Raw genomic sequence first — 18,801 nt, 5'->3', positions numbered from 1 at the left:
CCCCCTCTTCTTCTTCTTCCCTTTTCTTCCTTTCCACCTTCTCTTGAGTCAAGGGTCTATTGAAAACAGCCTCTCTACCTCCCCGGTAGGGGTAAGGTCTGCGTACACATTACCCTCCCCAGACCCCACTTGTGGGATTATACCGGGTATGTTGTTGTTGTTGTCGTTATCTTTTATTACATGTTCGTTACCATTTTTATCGGGTTTCTTTACTTGTAATTACCTTAAAAATGACCTGATTGTGTAAGTATCTTTTACACCTAGAAGTTAAGCTCGAATTGAATTATGGCAAGTACATGTGAAACTCATGAAGAAAGGGATTCTGATATGGCAAGTGATGAACCATTGAAAAGTAAATGCGATAGCACAAAGAAACTGAGGGATAAAAAAAATTCCAAAAAAGAACTGAAAATCCACAAGATAGATCAAACAAAAGGAAGAAACTGATCTCAAAGAAATCAAAAGTAGATAAACATCGTTAAGCTAATCCAAAGGCGGAAACTGTAAGTAATAATATATACTATTTAATAAGAATCAGAAATCATAAATGAAAAAACCTTAAGACCATCAACAGAGAGAAGACCACTGAGGATACATTCCTTGAGGCCTGTGCCAAGCACTATCACATCGTACTCTTCATCCATCTTTTTCTTTCGACACACAAAATTAATAAAAGAGATTTAGATCTACTCCGATAGTTAGGGTTCTTCTATACTTAAAGCTAAAATGCCAAGAGGAGGAGTAGTAGACTGTGTTGCTGACGAACTCTGTTTTTAAAATATGACAAGTATGCTTTGATGATGGAACAAGGAAACGCCAACAAAGGGTTATGTTCCTATTTTTTATATTAAAAAGTTTTTTTTTAATTTCGTTTTTATAATTCATTTATATTAATTATATTACTTTTTGTTCCATTTCATGTGATGATTTTGATTAGAATGGAAACTAAGATAGGATGAAAGACATTTAAAATTTGGTGATCTAAATTACCCCATTAAAAGTTAAATTGAAAGCTTTTTTCTTCTCTTTTTTTTCAATGAAAATCAGAAATTTTATTCAATAAAAATAACCATATATACCACCTGCTCATTGGACTTTAGAAATAGGATCACTCAAAAAATAACCAAAATTAAGCTCCCATTTGGTCATAGATTTTGGTAACTTTTTTTCAAAAAAATTTGAAAATATTGTTTGTTAGTGGAATATGATTAGTTTTTGAAAAAAAAAAATTAAATTTTTTTTTTCAAGTTACCAAAATCTCGTTTAGGGTAGTTTTGGTGAAAACTTTTATTCCACTTACAAAACTTCATCTTTTTTTCAAATAAAATGCAAGTCTAAGTCATCCTATACTGTTTACTACTTTATTTCTCACCTTCAAAAAAAATTGAAAGTTTACCGTTAAATACTTTCTTAATATAGGAATGTATTACTCCTTTTCAAACGAAATAAAATGAATCATATAAATTAATACAAATATAAAGTATTTTTTTCTTTTTGGTTAAAGTCCTAATAGCTCAAAAGCATATTCTTTAGCAAAGTACATGGGATCGTGACTGAAGCAACCAAGATGCCTCCTGTCCATTACTATTAAATTAACGGAAAAGGGCCATATATGCCAGTGAACTATGCGAATTAGGACAGATATGTCCGTCGTTAATATTTTGGCACAGATATGCCCAATCCGTCCAATACTTACTCATTCATGCCCTTAGTTTAACGGAACCACTATTTTGTCTTTCTTAAATAATGAATAACCGGACCCAACCAAAATCTGCTGACCTGATTCGTTAGGACCTGACCCACCGTTATTTCAATGATATTTTTTGATATATTATTTTTGTTTGATTGAGAAATGGTGTGATAATCATATTTATTTATTTGAGTAATTTGATAATCAATTTTTTTTGTTATACATCATTTGTGAAGTAATCCTACTAAAAGTAGTAATTTATATTTATTTATTATTTTAATAATATAATACTAGTTTGTGCTTTCTTCAATCATTTTACTATCTATATTTATTTTCTCACAATCTATTTGTATTTTTCACCAATACAAATACAAATAACTCCATGTTCACTATAACTTAACCTGATGGATCCGTTTTTTTTGTTTAGATAAGTGATCATTTGTCACGACCCCGGTTCGCCCTTCGTGAACCATCATGACGGCACCTAGTCTCTACAACTAGGTAAGCCTAACAATGCGGAAAATAAATAACATTTTCGGAAGAAATAATTAAAAACCGAAATAGTGAAATAAAATAGTGTTTGAAATGCCGCTCGGCATACACAATATTAACTCTCGAAACAAATAACATTTCCCAAACCCCGGAATCTCATGATCACAAGCTTTTGAATGTCTACAAGTATCTAACTCCAGAATATCTAACAAAGAAAGGAAATACAGAAGGGCTAATACTTAAGGGAAGAGTAGAAAGGGACTCTTCGGTCAGCGGACGCGACAGATATACCTCGGAGTCTCTACAAGCGCCTCGCCTCAAGCGTGATAAGTCTGAGTCGCAGTACCTGGATCTGCACATCAAAAACATGCGCAGGAAGGGCATGAGTACACCACAACGGTACTTAGTAAGTACCAAGCCTAACCTCGGTCGGGTAGTGACGAGGAAGGTCAGGGCCCTACTGAGATTAAATGAAATATAAGGTATAACAGAATAAGAATAAACAGTACAGTTGAAAGCTAACAGTAAGAAAAAATACAGGATAATAAGGATAACAACAACTGAAACAGAGACAAAAACAATCACAAGGAATACCATCATTCACAGAGATAATAACCGGGGATCTCTCAATATCCCGAGGATCTCTTAGTATCCTCAATATATGCTAGGGTTCTCTTGGTATCCCGATGATCTCTTGGTATCCTTAATTTATGCTAGGGATCTCTTGGTATCCCGAGGATCTCTTGGTATCTTCAATTTATGTTAGGGATCTCTTGGTATCCTCAATATGTACTAGGGATCTCTTGGTATCCCGAGGATCTCTTGGTATCCTCAATTTATGCTAGGGATCTCTTGGTATCCCGAGGATCTCTTGGTATCCTCAATATGTACTAGGGATCTCTTGGTATCCTCAATATACGCGTTGGGAACCTCTCGGTATCCCGCACTTCAGTTCAAATCAATAATACGTACAGGGGGTCTCCCGGGATGCCGTCCCGTAGTCCCAAAGTAAAACACACAGCAATAACACAAGGAATTCTCAATTAAGTTCAACTTCATTCCAAGGCAAAAACAGGAAATTCTAACCTAACGTGCTTCACATAACACAAATAAGGCAGTTTAAGCAAATAAAATAATTAAGTCAATTAGACATGCTTCTCTAAGCTAACAGCAGGCTTAAATCCCAAGTAATATAAGCAAGAAATGAAAAATACAATTAAAGCTACTTCAGTGAAAATCGGATTTTCAACAATTAGCACAAGTACGCACTCGTCACCTCACGTACAAGGCATTTCAATTATCACAATACGAATCCTAAGGGGAATGTCACCCACACAAGGTTAGACAAGCCATTTACCTCGAACCGGCTCAAAATTAACCCGAAACCACGTTCTTGCCACGAGTACTCGACTCCAAATGGCCCAAATCTATTCAATTCAATTATATAATGTAAATAACACTTCAAGTAACTGATTCTACAATTAAATTCTAAGCTAATACACGAAATTAGGTAAAATGACCAAAACGCCCTCCGGGCCCCCGACTCGGAATCGGGTATTTACATTTTCAGAATCCCCATACTCTCACGAGTCTAACCATACTAAAATTATTCAAATCCAATATCGAATACCCAGTCAAAACTCGAATTCTAGGTCTAAGAACTTTCTTCTAATTTTTCCCCAATTTTCATCTCCAATCCGAAATTAAATGATAAAAATAACAATAGATTGTTGGAATTATATTTATTATATAGAAAAGAGAAGTTGGTCGACCAAGGGCATTTTTATAAATTTAATTCAATCATAAATGTGCACATTTAACTCTGTCACGTGTTCTCACTCAATGTTGTCTTATTTCAAACAACAAACCCAATTAGAATTTCAAGAAACATCATTGCCCTTCTTCAGTCTTCCAAAGACTTCTCTTTGAGTTCTATTCATTTTCTCACATGGGTGCTGCAATTTCAGGTCAGTTTTCCTCCCAATTGTTTGCCAATCTTCTTCAGGTTTTCTTCGAATTTCCCAGTTTTATTACTTAAATTCATGGTTGATGTGGTTATTATTCTTCTATCTTTCTTCCTTGATCTTTTGTCATTTTGTCTTTCCATATATGGTCTCCGTTCGACATTTTTTGTCTATATAGGAAATGAAAGATGGGAACTTTGAATTAAAAAATACAGAGAAGAAATAAAAGGAGAAAGGTTTGTTATGTATAAAATGGAGGGGAGTAGATAACTCTAAAGAAACATATCATAGTAGTAATTTCATTTGCCTTAGACTTCTTTCTGAATTTTAAAATGTCTCTTCAAATTCAGTTAAGGAATGGATTGATGATATAGATAGGTAGCCTTATTTCCTATTTAATTTGACTATTTGGGGGTAAAACTTGAAGCTCTTCAATGTAAAAAATGGTGGTCTTTTTATTATGGTTTTGGAAGATGATTTTCTGGATTCGCAAGTGCTGGAATTCTGGAAAATAGAACCAAATATAAGCTGATATAAATAGTAAAGATGTTAAGACCTTATGCTTTTTCTTCTTTTTATTTTTTCCCTAATTGTTACCTCCTTACGGGTCTTTGACGCTTTTGAAATAAAATGGATTTCTCATATTTTTCAACGGATACTTATGATTTTTTTTTGGAGTGTTTATTGCTTTTGAAATATCGCAAACTTCTTGAACTTTTCAATAAAATATTAATGGGTGTATCTATTCTTTTTCTTATTCTTTGGACGGCTTCATGTACCATGTGGCTTCATCAATCGGCGGCAGCTCTTACGGCGTGACAAATGCGTAATGAAAGGGGTATCTGCATTATTAGATACTTTTCTGTCAGTTGGTATACCTTCTTTTTTTCTCTTTTCAAAACGTTATGATTTAGATGGATTTTTTCTCGATGAGTAGTACTTTTATTTCCTTTTTTCTTGGATTTATACCTAAGAAGGATTAAATGTTAATGTCTTTGGTATATGATATAGAAGGCCACTCTGATCCGAACTAAATTGATTTTTCAATTCTTTCAGAAGTAGAATTGGATGAAACGCGTAAGCAGTGGCGGATCTACTTAGGCATTTGTGGGTGCTAAAGCACCCATTAACTTTGACCATATTTAGTAAATTTGCATAGGCAACTATAAAAATATTTAGATAAAAATTGAGTGAGCACCCACAACTAAACTCTTTTTTTCACTTCTTTTAGAATTTTAATCGGCGAGCAACCACAACTTTAAAATTCTGAATCCGCCACTGAGCGTAAGGTAGTTGTAGAGTAGAGATTATAGATGATGCTGCAATAGAGATGTACGAGAGTGCTTGGGCTTTTGTTTAAACATTGTAGCCACCAGATTCTATGAGGTGAGAATCACATTGTATTAGCTGGTAGCATCCGTTGTGCATTTCTCTATGTCACTCTTTCTGGACTAAATTTTGAATGTCAAAGTTTAATATTGACAATATACTTAACTGGTTTTGATGTAATTGTTGTTGCTTCTGGCTTCTTGACTGAATGTTTGGGTGGAATAATAAAAATGAGATGCCACAACTTATATTTCTACCACTGTCTTTCTTATTTTAAAACAGTCAATTGATTTATTCAGCTAGAAAAGTCATTGAATACTTTGGTTACGTACTCAATAGTAAATTTTATTATACTTTAATAGCTGGAGTTGCAATGATATGCTTGACTATCTTTGTGAAAGCTGGAGTTGCAAAACCTATTTGCTGATGCCAGCTGTGCGTAGGAGTTCCCTCTAAAGTTGCAGTATCCATATGGTGAGATTTTCTTGGAAAATAACTTTAGATTTCAAAAGAATATCAAATTTATAGTCAATAGGATGTATCATTATTTGGGTCCACTGTTCTATTTAAATAATTTTCAAATGCAACATTTTCCATAGACGTACTCCATTTGTAAAGGTAAGAGACTCTCATTATGATTTATAAGAGTTAATATGTCCAGAATCTCACAAGTAACAGTTAATAAGTCCAGAGCCTCATTTCGAAAAAGTTTAAGATACAGTTCCTTGATTTCTTCTTCAGTTCTTATGTTTTTTTTTCCTATGCAAATTCTTTTCTCTTTATGAATTGTTTAATATCTTTTGTCCCATTTTCTCCCACTCTTATATGCAATAGTTAGCAAGAAGTTTGAACCAGTAAGTTCTTACATCAACAAATTTACACCTGAATTATTGGGTCATGTTTCTCCCTTACACTCTTGTTTTAAACAATGCAATGAGAAAAAAGCACCATTGTTAAGCATAAAAGACAACAACAACAACGACCCAGTATAATCTCACAAGTGGGGTCTGGGGAGGGTAGTGTGTACGCAGACCTTACCCCTACCCTAGGGTAGAGAGGATGTTTCCAATAGACCCTCGGCATCCGTGGAGGGTGCTTACCATCAGAGCAATCCACCTTGTTAAGCATAAAAGACGTAGTTAGTTAATTTATCTGATTTTGTTTTACTTGATCCAATGAACTGTTTTTACCACTTTGTTCTACTTTTAGGGGAGACAAAATGAAGAGGAACTAGATTTTTTAATGTTATTCTCTTTTTATGTTTCAGCACTCTGATCACAGAGTGAAGAACAAAAATTTCTTTAGGAGTAATAACACATTTATGTATTATTCCCTATGTTCTGTGAGACCGAAGTAGGAAGAGTAATGTGATAACCTAGAAAGATATCACTTGGATATCTCTGTGTCTATTTTGTGTCGGGTAGACTTTGAAACACATGCATCTAGGCCCCAGGGAGGACTGCGGCACTACATTTTTCAGAACAGTATCAAAGAATTTTTGGAGATGTCAAGCGTGTAGTGAAAAAGAATACACCTACTTTCCAGTTTTTCTGTAAGACGCAAATGAAGTTCAAAAAACACACGCAAAGCTAGAATTGAATTTTGAATGTTTTTAGATGATGAAGTTCCAAAGACTTTCATCTTCATCTGAATTGAATTATTGCTTGAGCATGGGTATCACTGTAATAAAGCTCTAATAGGGAATATATGCGCCACAATATAATTACTCTTTCACCAACCTCTAAGCACTATCTTTAACAATTGTCGTTGGAGTGAAAATTAGGTTGCGTTTAGCTAGAATCCTAGGTCTGTATCATTAAAATCGTAGTTCTACTTTCTAGCACCGAAATCTTTTTTATTTTAAACATGAGGGGTTGCAGAAATTTTGTTCAGGTGTAATTTTCATTTTCCTATGCACCTAACGCAATTCGTTTTTTAGTGGATGGTATATTCATGTGGTCCATGTTTTTTTTTCCAGAAAATTATGAGCAAAATTTTTAGGTGTTTTCCTAAAAGCGTCTTTTAGGTGAAGTTTCTATTGTCAATTTTGATCCATTTAATACATAACCAAATTAGTGGGAAGTGGTATTCAATTATCTTCACAAAATACCTATAAATCTGGTTCAGATCGCATTAGCCAATAAAATTCGTCAGTTTATCTATAGCATGTGAAACTAATAGCTCAAATGTATCTTTTTCGATTTCATTGCTTCGAATAAAATTAATAAGACAATACAGAAACGCGTATTAAAATTACGTTCGAATCAATAATTAAGATGCATGTCACTTTCAATTTTCACATAGACCTAGTCCAATTTCACTTACTACCACTTATAGTAAATTATTAAAATAGCAACAACATAGACTATAAAAGGACCTCTTAATTAATTCCTGCGTGAGCCTCTGGAAACTTTGTATTGGTTAATAAATTTCTTTTACCTATTTCAAATCTTCCACTTGATAACTATCTTTAATTCAGTCTATTATAAAAAATCTAACAGGTTTGTAAGTTAGAAGAATTGTCATGGAACAAGACACAAAATCTTTCTGAAGACCACAAGACTCATTCTTTACAAGGAATCGACTACTTGATTATTATTCTTCATCATTCCTTCTCTATACTTACAAACATTAAAAGGAGTGACGGAAGCATGATTTTCACTAAATAGATTCAAAATATTATTTTTTAAAAATACGCGAAGAAACTAAGAGGATTCAATATCTACTCTCTATATATATATATATATATATTAAAAAAAAATTCCTTATATGTCTATTGTGATTTTCGATGATGGAGGTTCGTCTGAGTTACCTTCCACGCCTAGCTCCACCCTAATTAAGAGTAGCTCAAATACTTCCATATGTATATATTATTGAAAAACAAAAGTACTAGTAATTTATTTGTGACTGTCACAATCACTGTGGCTGCATGCCCCTAATTTTACTCCGTCCAAATTTAACTCATCTATTTAAACACTTATTCATTATCCCTCTTTCTTCATCCTCCTCTCTACAACTCCTTTTATTTTACAAAAAAATCCTTTATTCTCAATTTTCCTAGCTTTCTCCTTGTACAATATATATTAAAAATGGTAAAAATAATTATGGGATTTGCTAGTTCTTTGCTAAACGAAATACGGTTTGGTGAAAGAGTTAGTAACTCCAAAAAAACCAAGATTGAAAGTAGTAGTATTCCTACTACTTATATATGCAGAGATGAGCTGAATATTAACAAGAAGCCCAAAATCAAGAAACAAGTGAAATTTGATCTTGAACCTAAATACCAACATCCAAAAGAAGATGAAGTTAGCCACGAGGAGCAAAAGAAAAACAATACAGTTGCTGTTGATAATGCAAATAATGGGATTAAAGTGAAAATATTGATGAAAAAGGAAAGATGCAACAAGGTTGCTATTGAAGTGTAGAGAAGGAGGGGTACTTGAATTTATGGATGTAGCTCAAGAGCTTGTACATCCATCTACTAGTGTTAGGGTTCTGTGTTCTTCTACTACCAGTGGCGGAGCCATCTTAGTTTAAGGGGTGTCGGTCTTCGTCAAAAAACTATACTATACTATGTGTAGTTAGGTCAATATTGTTTTATGTGTATATATTATATTTTGAATCCCCGTAACTATTAAGTTGAAGATTAACCAACAATGGTGGAAAGAGAAGAAGAAAACCCTAGATGGTTAGTTGTTTACTTTTTTTTTTTTTTTTTTTTTTGATTTTTGACACCACTTAATTAGTGAGATTCCTAGTTTTATATTCCTGAAGAATGTTAGAGATCTCAGTATAATGAAAATATTCATAGTATTCCTATATATTTTGCTCAAGTTTTAAATGTGTGTTACGATTGTGTTGCATAAAACTATGAGTTTAACTACTAATGCATTGATTTTACTATGTTGTAGCTCAATTGTTTTATTTTTCAAGTGGTTAATCTCAACGAATGATTACTTGAAATTTTACACCTTTTAGGTATTTAACTGATGGTGTAAGATATTAAACTTACAGTAGTATCTCTAAACTAATTAACTCAATTGATATTTATTTCCATTCCACGTATTAAACACTACAAGAAAAACGGCCTTTAAGGAAGGGAAATTTGGTCCCTAAAGATCTAAATCTGGTCCTAATACACCAACTGCGACGAGAAAAAGCTGGTCGCACCCCGTCGTAATAACTTCCGCCGCTAAAGGTCAACAACGACGGGTTCAGAAATTTAGTCGCTAAATGTTTTTAGAGACGGACAAAAAATCTAGTCGTTAAATACTTTTAGAGACTACATATCTCGTCCCAGTAGACGCTTAAAATATTATGAAAAAAATATATTTTTCCGTCGTTAAAAGGTTTTAGCGACCACTCTTCTCCTCCCTAATAATCGATAAATATATTATGAAAAATATATATTTTCCCGTCGTTAAACAATTTTAGCGACCATCATTTAACTGGTCGTAACTTATCCTTTTGAGACAAGTAACAGTGGTCCCTATTTAAAATAATTATAGTAATTTTAACGACCATATTTCTTATCTTTTATTAACTAGAAGTAGTATGTGTTATTTTATAAATAAATATCAAATTGCTATTGAAAAAGCTAAATTTAAAAAGGTAAATATATATAATATATAAATAAAGTTATTAATTACAATGTTAACATCCCGTGAAGTTAGTTTCAATATTTGCTCAACACCTTAACAAAAAAACTTACTAACATCCTAAGCTTGACCATGATGTCAAGTTTTACATAACCATCCTAACAAAATAATAATGAGCTTGTGTATCTTCCAAACATGAATATTGACTTGTAGCTTCAATCTTCAAAACCTGTAAGCACAAAATTTTGAAAAGACGATGAATAACAATTGGTAAAATAATATACGTAAATTTACACTAGCAATGGTTAAACCGCTTGCCCCAAAAGCAGTCTAAATTCATCAGGTATTATCCAGTAATATCAACAAGGCTACAGGAATATAAGAAAATTAATTAGAAAAGTTCTAGAGACTTGGATTTAAAATTGCACAGTAAAAAGTAATGTGCAAAAGGGAAAGAAGAATCAGAGAATCAAAGTGAATCTTTAAATGGAGAACAAGGAATGTTTGAAGCTTGCAGTTATGCTCACCATAACAACTTACCTCACAGTAGCCATTTTCATATTCATAGCAAAGAGTTTCCATAAAGTTAGAAAACAGAGCAGGAAAAAGCAACAAAAGAAACATTCATGTTATCTAAATGCAAAAATCAAACCTCAATCTTCTTTCGAACGAGTTTTTGCCGATAACTCATATGCTCATGTTAACTTTAAAAGGTCCCACCACCTCCTCAGCGCCAATCAACCAAGATCCATATGCCCAGCTAAGCGTAAATAGCCATGAAAATCATGTTCATATTTTTACTTTTAACTTCTAACTTAGACCAAATTTCATGTGTTAAACCTTCTTCACTCTTCTGCATATGCATTACCATCTGGAGCACAAACAATATGGAGAATCTGAAACTAAATTTGGATGTAACCGAGTGTCCCGCACTAAAAGAAACAGGATATAATGAATTGATGATTAATACTGCCATCATATGGGGTCAAATAGAAAGAATCAACTGCCGCATACAATCTCGCCTATACCCCCTCCCCCCTCAAAACCCCCAAACACCGAAAAGGAAGAGAAGAAAGGTGGAAATATGAGTCCAATTAATAAAAAAGATTATGCAGAAAGATTACCCTCCATGCCAGCAATACTTCTTTTTCTGTGTCAAATGACATAACATCAACCCCAACTATAGGTGAGCATGACTTAAGGGTCATCACATTACGAATTAACGGCTGATCCTGTCCCTGCAAGGTAACTAGATTGGCCACCTAGAATGAAGTTAAAATCTTGTCAGCAACAGGAAAGTATACAGTATGGATATATTTTCTGGATATCTAGAACAGATGGGGACTCCACCTGAATAACAGGATCTTGTATAGGCTCAGGAAAGTGGCCCTTACGGCTAGCACATTCAATATCAAAACTCAATATCCGAAAGGGAGCCATCTTTGAAAATTCTCCTTCAGGAGGATGGCTGATCAAGTCAGAATAGCTAAAAGTAAATGTTAAGGAAGTTCAAGGTGATGATTCTTATTAATAGAATAGAATACACCCTTTAGATCGTATATTCTGCCATGCCTTAGGATACATGCAATCAAACTCTAATTGACTATAGGAGAGATTCCATGCAGCTTTCTTATGTTTTTCAACTGGAACTTCAATCCAGTTACCATCAACGATGTTGCAGTCAATCATGAAGCGAAGAGCAAAAAGAACATTACTTTCATAGGTCATAAAGCTCTTCATACCAAGCCCATCAATTCGAATACCTCTATCAAGGATACCTGCCACATTTTACATTTCAATCAAGTGGGAAAGAAGAGAAGAAGGATTGGCATAATAGAATCAATTCTATAAAATTAATTAGAACATAAACAATTATAAAAAGTCCTATGTTATTGCAACTCTGGGGCATCCAATGATGTTGAAGAAAGAAAACCCAAATACCTCCAGCACTAATTTTTCTCTACAATTTCAGCTAATGGAGAAGATTAAGCAGCAATTTCACAGGCAGCGTACTTTGCAACTACATTATTCTCGACTAAGGCTCAATGTGAAGTAATAAACAAAGTTATCATGGCAAGAAAATACAAAACTGGAAAAGAGAACAGCATAGTAAATATACCACAACTCAAAAAGCAATTTGGGTGAATGAAATGGATGTACCACACCAGATTATTGCCGATAACTGCTCAATTGAGGAACCTCTTTTTAAACAACTTTGGGATGAAATGGGTAACGCCATAGACCTTCTATGAATGTTCTATTACAGTTCGAAATATTAAATTTGCTACCTAATCACTAACACATGAAGTCGTGTTTTAATATCCAGAATCCATAATGTTAAACTCATGGATCCGTGCTCGAATGGTTGAAGAGCAAGCAGAAGAAGTAAAAGTCACAAGACAAAGACTCGCCAATTGAAAACAAGGGTGAGGTTGACTACATTAGACATGAAGGCCAGGATTTCTATCTCAATTTCTAGAGTGAATATAGCAAGGTCATATGATGGATTGGGCGTCAATATAAACCAATTGGGTTGACTCCTGTCAAATTTCCTTCTTAATTCCTAACCATAACCATAACAAAAGAAAACAAGAGAAATTAAAGTAGTAAGTGTAATATATAAGAAGATTTTTCCAAGGGCTCGTGGTCTTTGATTCCTCTACATTAACCTACTGCTACATACCAGTAATGCCGTCAAGACTCAACCTCTACGAGCTGTAGTGTGACGACTCGACCCGTCGTTCCATGTATTACAGCCCTGTTTCCCCCATTTACAGCTTCTTCATGTTTCATTATCAGCAACGAGTGAGTTATAGTTGAATTGAATTGGTTTGGATAGGAAATGAGACACTTAGTCTCTTTAAGGAAGGCTTAAGTTGGAAAGGTCAACCGGACGTTGACTTATGAGTTAGAAGGCTCGGATGTGATTTCCGATGATTCGGTTAGCTTCGGGGAATGATTTGTAACTTGGGAGTGCGATCGGAATTAATTTTGGAGGTCCGGTGTAGAATTTGGCTTGAATTGGCGAGGTTAGCATTTTGGCGAATTCCGGTGGATGGGTGAGAATTTGATCCGGGGTCGGAATGGAATTCCGAGAGTTGTTGTAGCTTCGTTAAGTGATTTTGGATATGTGTGCAAATTTTCAGGTCATTCGGACATCGTTTGGTCGGGTTTTTGATCGAATGTGCAATTCGGAAGTTTTTAAGAAACTTAGGCTTTGATTTGAGGATAATTGAGGATTTTGATGTTAACGATAGTGCTTTGATGGTTCGAGCGAGTTTGAATAAGGTAGTAGATCATGTATGTGCTTTTGGTTGAGGTCCCGGGGGCCTCGGGGTGAATTCGAGTGGTTAAACGAGAGTTTTTGGAAGTTGCTTCAGGTCTGAGATTTCTGTCATCTGGTATTTCCGCTTCTGCGAAAATGGACCGAAGAAGCGGTTCCGCAGAAGCGGGTGGAAAAGCGCAGAAGCGATCTTGTGTTGAAATGATGAGTTCAGCATAAGCGGACCCCTTTTTGCATCAGTGGGTCCGTAGGTGCGAGTGAATAACCGCAGAAGCGGTCTTGGGTAATCCACAGAAGCGGAGAATATGTCGCAAAGGCGGAAGTAGTAAGTTAAGTAAAAAACCCCATAAGCGGGGAAATGGCCGCAGAAGCGGTCCCGCATATGCGGAAGCGGGACCGCATAAGCGAAAATCGCTGTAGGCAGAAGGGGTTTTATAATATCATTTTCATCCGCGAGGGTTATGTTATTTCCACCATTTTTGAGCGAGCTTTGAGAGCTTTGAGGCGATTTTGAAGAGGGATTCAAGGAGGAATGATTAGAGGTAAGTCCCTTGGCCTAAATTCACGAGATTATGTTTGATCTTCGGTCTGCGTGCCTGGGAGCAGCTCAAACAAAGAAGAGTCTGGTCCGGTCTGAATTTTAACATAGAAATTGGTTGAAATTCATCAAAAGGGGTAAAGCTAGGGCTTGAGTTTTTGATATTTCAAATTGGGATTTGATAGGTCATTTGAGCTCGGATTTGGGAGTTCTTGGTATGTATGGACTCGTGGCGAGACGAGGAATCCGATAATGTAAATTTTGTAATTTTTCGAGAAGCGGGCCCGGGGCTCGAGTTTTGCTAGATTCGAGATTCTGCTATTTCTTGGTTGTTTTCGATTGGGTACTGTTCCCTTGGCATATTGTAATGTATTCGCTCTGATTTTGGTTAGATTCGACGTGCGTGGAGGCCGATTCGAGGGGCAAAGGCATCACGAGGTAGAGATTTCACCGGTTCGAGGTGAGTAATACTTGTAAATGATATCCTAAGGGTTTGAAACCCCGGATTTGCACATCATAGTGTTGTATTGTGGTGACTTGCACGCCAGGTATGAGCGTGGGGTAGAACACCATTAGGGATTGTGACTTGGTCCGTCCCGGTTGTTGATTTTTATCGCGTATTTGACTGAACTACTTGTTATTATCATAATCTGGGTTGATTTCCATGTTTGGGCTTCGTGCCAACTAGTGAATCCTTCAGGGATTGATATCACTGTTTTCGCATTATTTGTGCATACTATTTGATCTCGGTCTAGGGTTTTAATACTGTTTTGCAAATTCAGCCATTTTTCATGATTTGGAAACTTAAATGATATTTTACTGACGTTTTGAACTGAGAACTGCTATTTTATTATTGCCCAAGGGGCATATGTGCATTTCTGGACTGAGCATGGATCGGGCTGCGCGCCGCAGCAGTGTTATAGTAATTCCTGGATATATGGATGGCTCGGGCTGCACGCCGCAGCAGTGTTATATTGATATTGCGCTTGGGCTGTAGGAGCCCCTCCGGAGTCTGAACCCCCACAGTGAGCGCGGGTACCCAAATGGATCGGGCTGCACGCCGCAGCGGTCATGTGCATTGCATTGCATTCATGCATTGGTTCCTGTTTGTACTACGTGTCATGACATTCAACACTCTCATATCATTGGCATCCATGCTACTTCTTGCACTGTTTACCAGATACCCTGGTGTTATTTGTTGATGGAGTGCTGTGCCCGAGGGGCTGACTTATGTGCGGACTTGCACAACCTGATTACGCATTCATTTGCTTGACTGTTGGAAAAGGATATTTTCAAAAGAGGTTTTTAAACTGAGCCAGATATTTTCTAAAGGATTTTTCACGGTTTTACTGTTTTCTCAAAGGGTTGTACTGTCCTATATAGCATGATGGAGTGCTCTTGCGTGATTTCTTGCCTCTCAGTTATTATTTACTCTTATTACTCACTGAGTTGGAAGTACTCACTTTACTCCCTGCACCTTGCGTGCAGTTGCAGGTATCGTTCACCCGGTAGCGGGTTATTAGCGGATTGAAGGTATTGTTATTGTAGCTGAGCAAGGTGACCGCCAGCGTTCGCGGCACCGGATGTTGTCTTTTGTTTTCCCAGAAATTTTACTTGTATATATATTTATTGGCCTGTAGTTGTGTTATGGTTTCCTTAGATGCTCGTGGCTTGTGACACCCCGGTCGGGTAGTAATTAATAGTTTCTAATGTCATTAAGTTGTATCTTCTATTCATTTATGTTTAATAATTGTTAGTGAAAGGATTTGGGTTAGTTGGCTGGCCTTTTCTTCACGAGAGGCGCCATCACGACCGGGTATGGGAATTGGGTCGTGACATGTAGATAGCTGTCTCAATATTCTCCGTGTGACCCTACCATCCCCAACCCACCGAGCATTATTCTTCCCCTGTGAAATAAATTAGGCTAATCTCTTTTTGCATTTTCTTGCAACTCCTTGCCATATACCTTCCCCCGAACTACAAACATGAACAAATATGAATATAAATTTTCTCTGTTTGAAGATTAATTCTTCAGATACGCAATATGCTACAAACATGAGTATACTTCAGAGAAATCAAATTATCAAATTAAGAATCCAAACCCAATAATCTTTCTATTGATTATATAAAAAAGAAACGAAATTATGAAACATTTTACCAATCTAATGTTAGAGAAGAAGGAGAAGAAGAACTTAGAGATGAAAAAGAGGAACTCAGAAGAGGAGGCATACCTGGGTTTCGCAAATGAGCGAGGTTGAAACCTAGGGTAGACCTGCGATTCATGATCACGAACTAACAAATTTGCAACCTTCGCTTTGAGAAAACACAGATTCTGAGAGATGGATAGAAGGAGGCAGCACCTGCGTTGTGTTGATTAGAGACTAGGGCAGAGGAGATATGTTCTGGGAAAACAAAGAGTTTCTTTAATTATAATTTTTTTTTAATTTTAGTATATTAGTTTTAGCGCATATTCTTTAGAAAAGAATAAATTTTTAAGATTTTAGTATTATTTTTGGCGGTATTCTCTCCCGCTGATGGCCCTCAAATATAATTTGGGACCAGTTACTAATTTCTTTAGGGACCAGATTTAGTACCTTCCCAGTAAAACACAGCATTAAGGACCACAATATAATTTCGTCCCAATACATATACTTTTAGGGACGAGATTATTAACTCGTCCCTAAATGTTGGTCGCAGATAAGGCTTTTTCTTGTAGTGAAAGCTACAGTTCAATAATTATTGCACACTTTCACTTTAAACTCAAGTAATGCATATATAGCTCAAAAATAATCTAAGACCTCTTTTTTTTCTTTTGATTTCTTATTCTTATTTGGTGTGATCCACTACTTACTTTGAGGTTTGACTAATTTAAATTTGCGTCAGGAAATTTCACTTTGGAAAAGCTCTTCCTACCATAGACGATGTATTACTAAAAAATAACTATGACACGTGGAATTATGTGTGGCTGACAAGGCATGATATGTGGATCACTAAGAAGGTGACAATTGGAATATTGCATTAGAAGATGCACGAGATACAATAGGTACGAGCAAATCACTCACGAGATGAAGGGATGCATGCAGTTGCTCGAGTCGAAATCATTTAGTAAATATGGGCTGGATGATCAAGACAGTAAGAAGGGAAGATTCACGAACCTCTAATTAATAAGGACGAAGAATTGGAGCCGTTACAGAATCTCCATAAGCAGTTACGATTGCCAATTATAACGGTTCATTAATGTCATTAATGTTCATAATAATTCGGCCATAAAAGGGAGGAAACGTTATGTTTACAAATTCCTATATAAGGAAAGAGAATTTCATTTGTAAATCTATCTGAGAAAATATTGGAATATATTCACTTTATTTTTCTTCTATCTTGACTTTGCAATCAGTTATTTCCTTACTTATTCTTATTCTTTTCCTTTCATATAATTGAGAAAGTACGAAATTTCTTGGTTATCGGTAACCTGAGTTCTTCTAAAAATAGGCTTTGACCGAGAGATACATTTTTTGGTTAAACAAAGTTGTTCCGTTACCGAAAATTGGATAATCTTTTCACTTTCCAAATTTATTTTTCTCTCAAACAATTATGTTGACTGCCAACGACAACAACCAACAAAACCAACTGAATCAACAAGAGGATGAAACTTCAATCCCTTTATCCGAAAATTCTTCTCAACACTCCCGAGAAGGTTCACCTGAAAGATCAACATCATATGCAAATAATCAACAAAACGACGATCAAACTGCTGAAGATGCATTGAAATAACTAATTGCGGAACACATTAACAATGCTCTTCAAGCTTTCGTTAGTGGATTACCAACTGTACCACCAACTCCACCTCCAAACAACACCGCAACCATAGAGAACCCACGCTCGGGACTTGCTAATTCTGCCAGTGGAGGAACTCCTAGCGAATCTCGCGATGGAAGGTCAGGTACCCCAAATAATTCTGATTTACAAAGTTTAGTACTAACTTTGCAGAAGCAGCTCAAGGAACATTGTGATGACCCAAAAGGTCATCACTTGTTTTAAAAGTAAATTTTGCATTTCGAGGCCTTAAAAACCTCTTTCTGTCTCACCTCAATTTGCGTGCACAGTCCGGGCGCGTAGCCGGAAAGCCAATATGTGAAAATCTGTGAATATGATGAATTTTTGACTTTAAATATATTAATTTGACTTCGGTTAATATTTTGGGTAAACGGACCCGGACCCGTGATTTGACGGTCCCGGAGGGTCCGTAGGAAAATATGGGACTTGGGCATATGCCCGGAATCGAATTCCGAAGTCCCAAACCCGAGAAATGAATTTTTTAATAAATTGTTTTTTGAAAGTATTTATGAGATTTGAAAATGAATTGTGATTAAAACTTGATAGTATCGGGCCCGTATTTTGGTTCTGGCACTCGGTATAGGTCTTATATGTGATTTAAGTTAAGTCTCTTAAATTTGGTAAGAAACGGACTTGAAACTACGTGAATCGGATCATTTTTGAGAAAATTGGAAATTTGAAGTTCTTAAGAAAATTTCATGATTTTAATGCTAAATTCATAGTTGTTGATGTTATTTTAGTCATTTGAATGCACGAGCGAGTCAGTATGATGTTATTAGGTTGGTGTGCATGTTTAGTATGGAGCCCCGAGGGCTCGGGTGAGTTTTGGATAGGCCACGGGATGGATTTTGGACTTGAGGAACTGCAGACTTTCAGCTGTTGCATTGCAGGCCTGCAGGCTTCCCATTTGCGAAGCCTGGCTCGCAAATGCGAGGGGCATGTCTCAAATGCGAAAGAAGCCCAGGCCAGCCTATCCTCGCAATTGCGAGGATTCTATCACAAATGCGATACTCTCCCTTTTAGCCAGTCGTCGCAAATGCGACGCATCCTTCGCATTTCCCACTTCGCAAATG

General features: G+C 36.0%; 1 protein-coding gene and 1 long non-coding RNA gene across 3 annotated transcripts in view; one reads left to right on the top strand and one right to left on the bottom strand.

Moving 5' to 3' along the window:
* The window catches only part of LOC109210117 (guanosine nucleotide diphosphate dissociation inhibitor 2), an 8,390-nt gene extending 7,571 nt beyond the window's left edge, over positions 1-819 (bottom strand). The window contains exon 1 of the mRNA XM_019373487.1: positions 558-819. Within this exon, the coding sequence (XP_019229032.1) occupies positions 558-644 (87 nt within the window). The 5' untranslated portion in view covers positions 645-819. The remainder of the gene's footprint in view (positions 1-557) is intronic.
* Positions 820-4,006: 3,187 nt separating this feature from the next.
* On the top strand, positions 4,007-6,183 carry LOC109210116. 2 transcript variants are annotated; one of them, XR_002065488.1, is made up of 3 exons: positions 4,007-4,149; positions 4,952-5,018; positions 5,838-6,183. It is a non-coding gene; the product is annotated as an uncharacterized LOC109210116 (long non-coding RNA). The 2 variants fall into 2 exon arrangements; XR_002065487.1 differs by having other exon boundaries at positions 4,008-5,018.
* Positions 6,184-18,801: the final 12,618 nt, after the last annotated feature.

The sequence above is a fragment of the Nicotiana attenuata genome, unplaced genomic scaffold (genome assembly GCF_001879085.1).
Source record: "Nicotiana attenuata strain UT unplaced genomic scaffold, NIATTr2, whole genome shotgun sequence".
NCBI lineage: Eukaryota > Viridiplantae > Streptophyta > Magnoliopsida > Solanales > Solanaceae > Nicotiana > Nicotiana attenuata.
The sequence above is the reverse complement of the archived record's forward strand: the minus strand, read 5'-3'. Positions and strand labels throughout refer to the sequence as shown.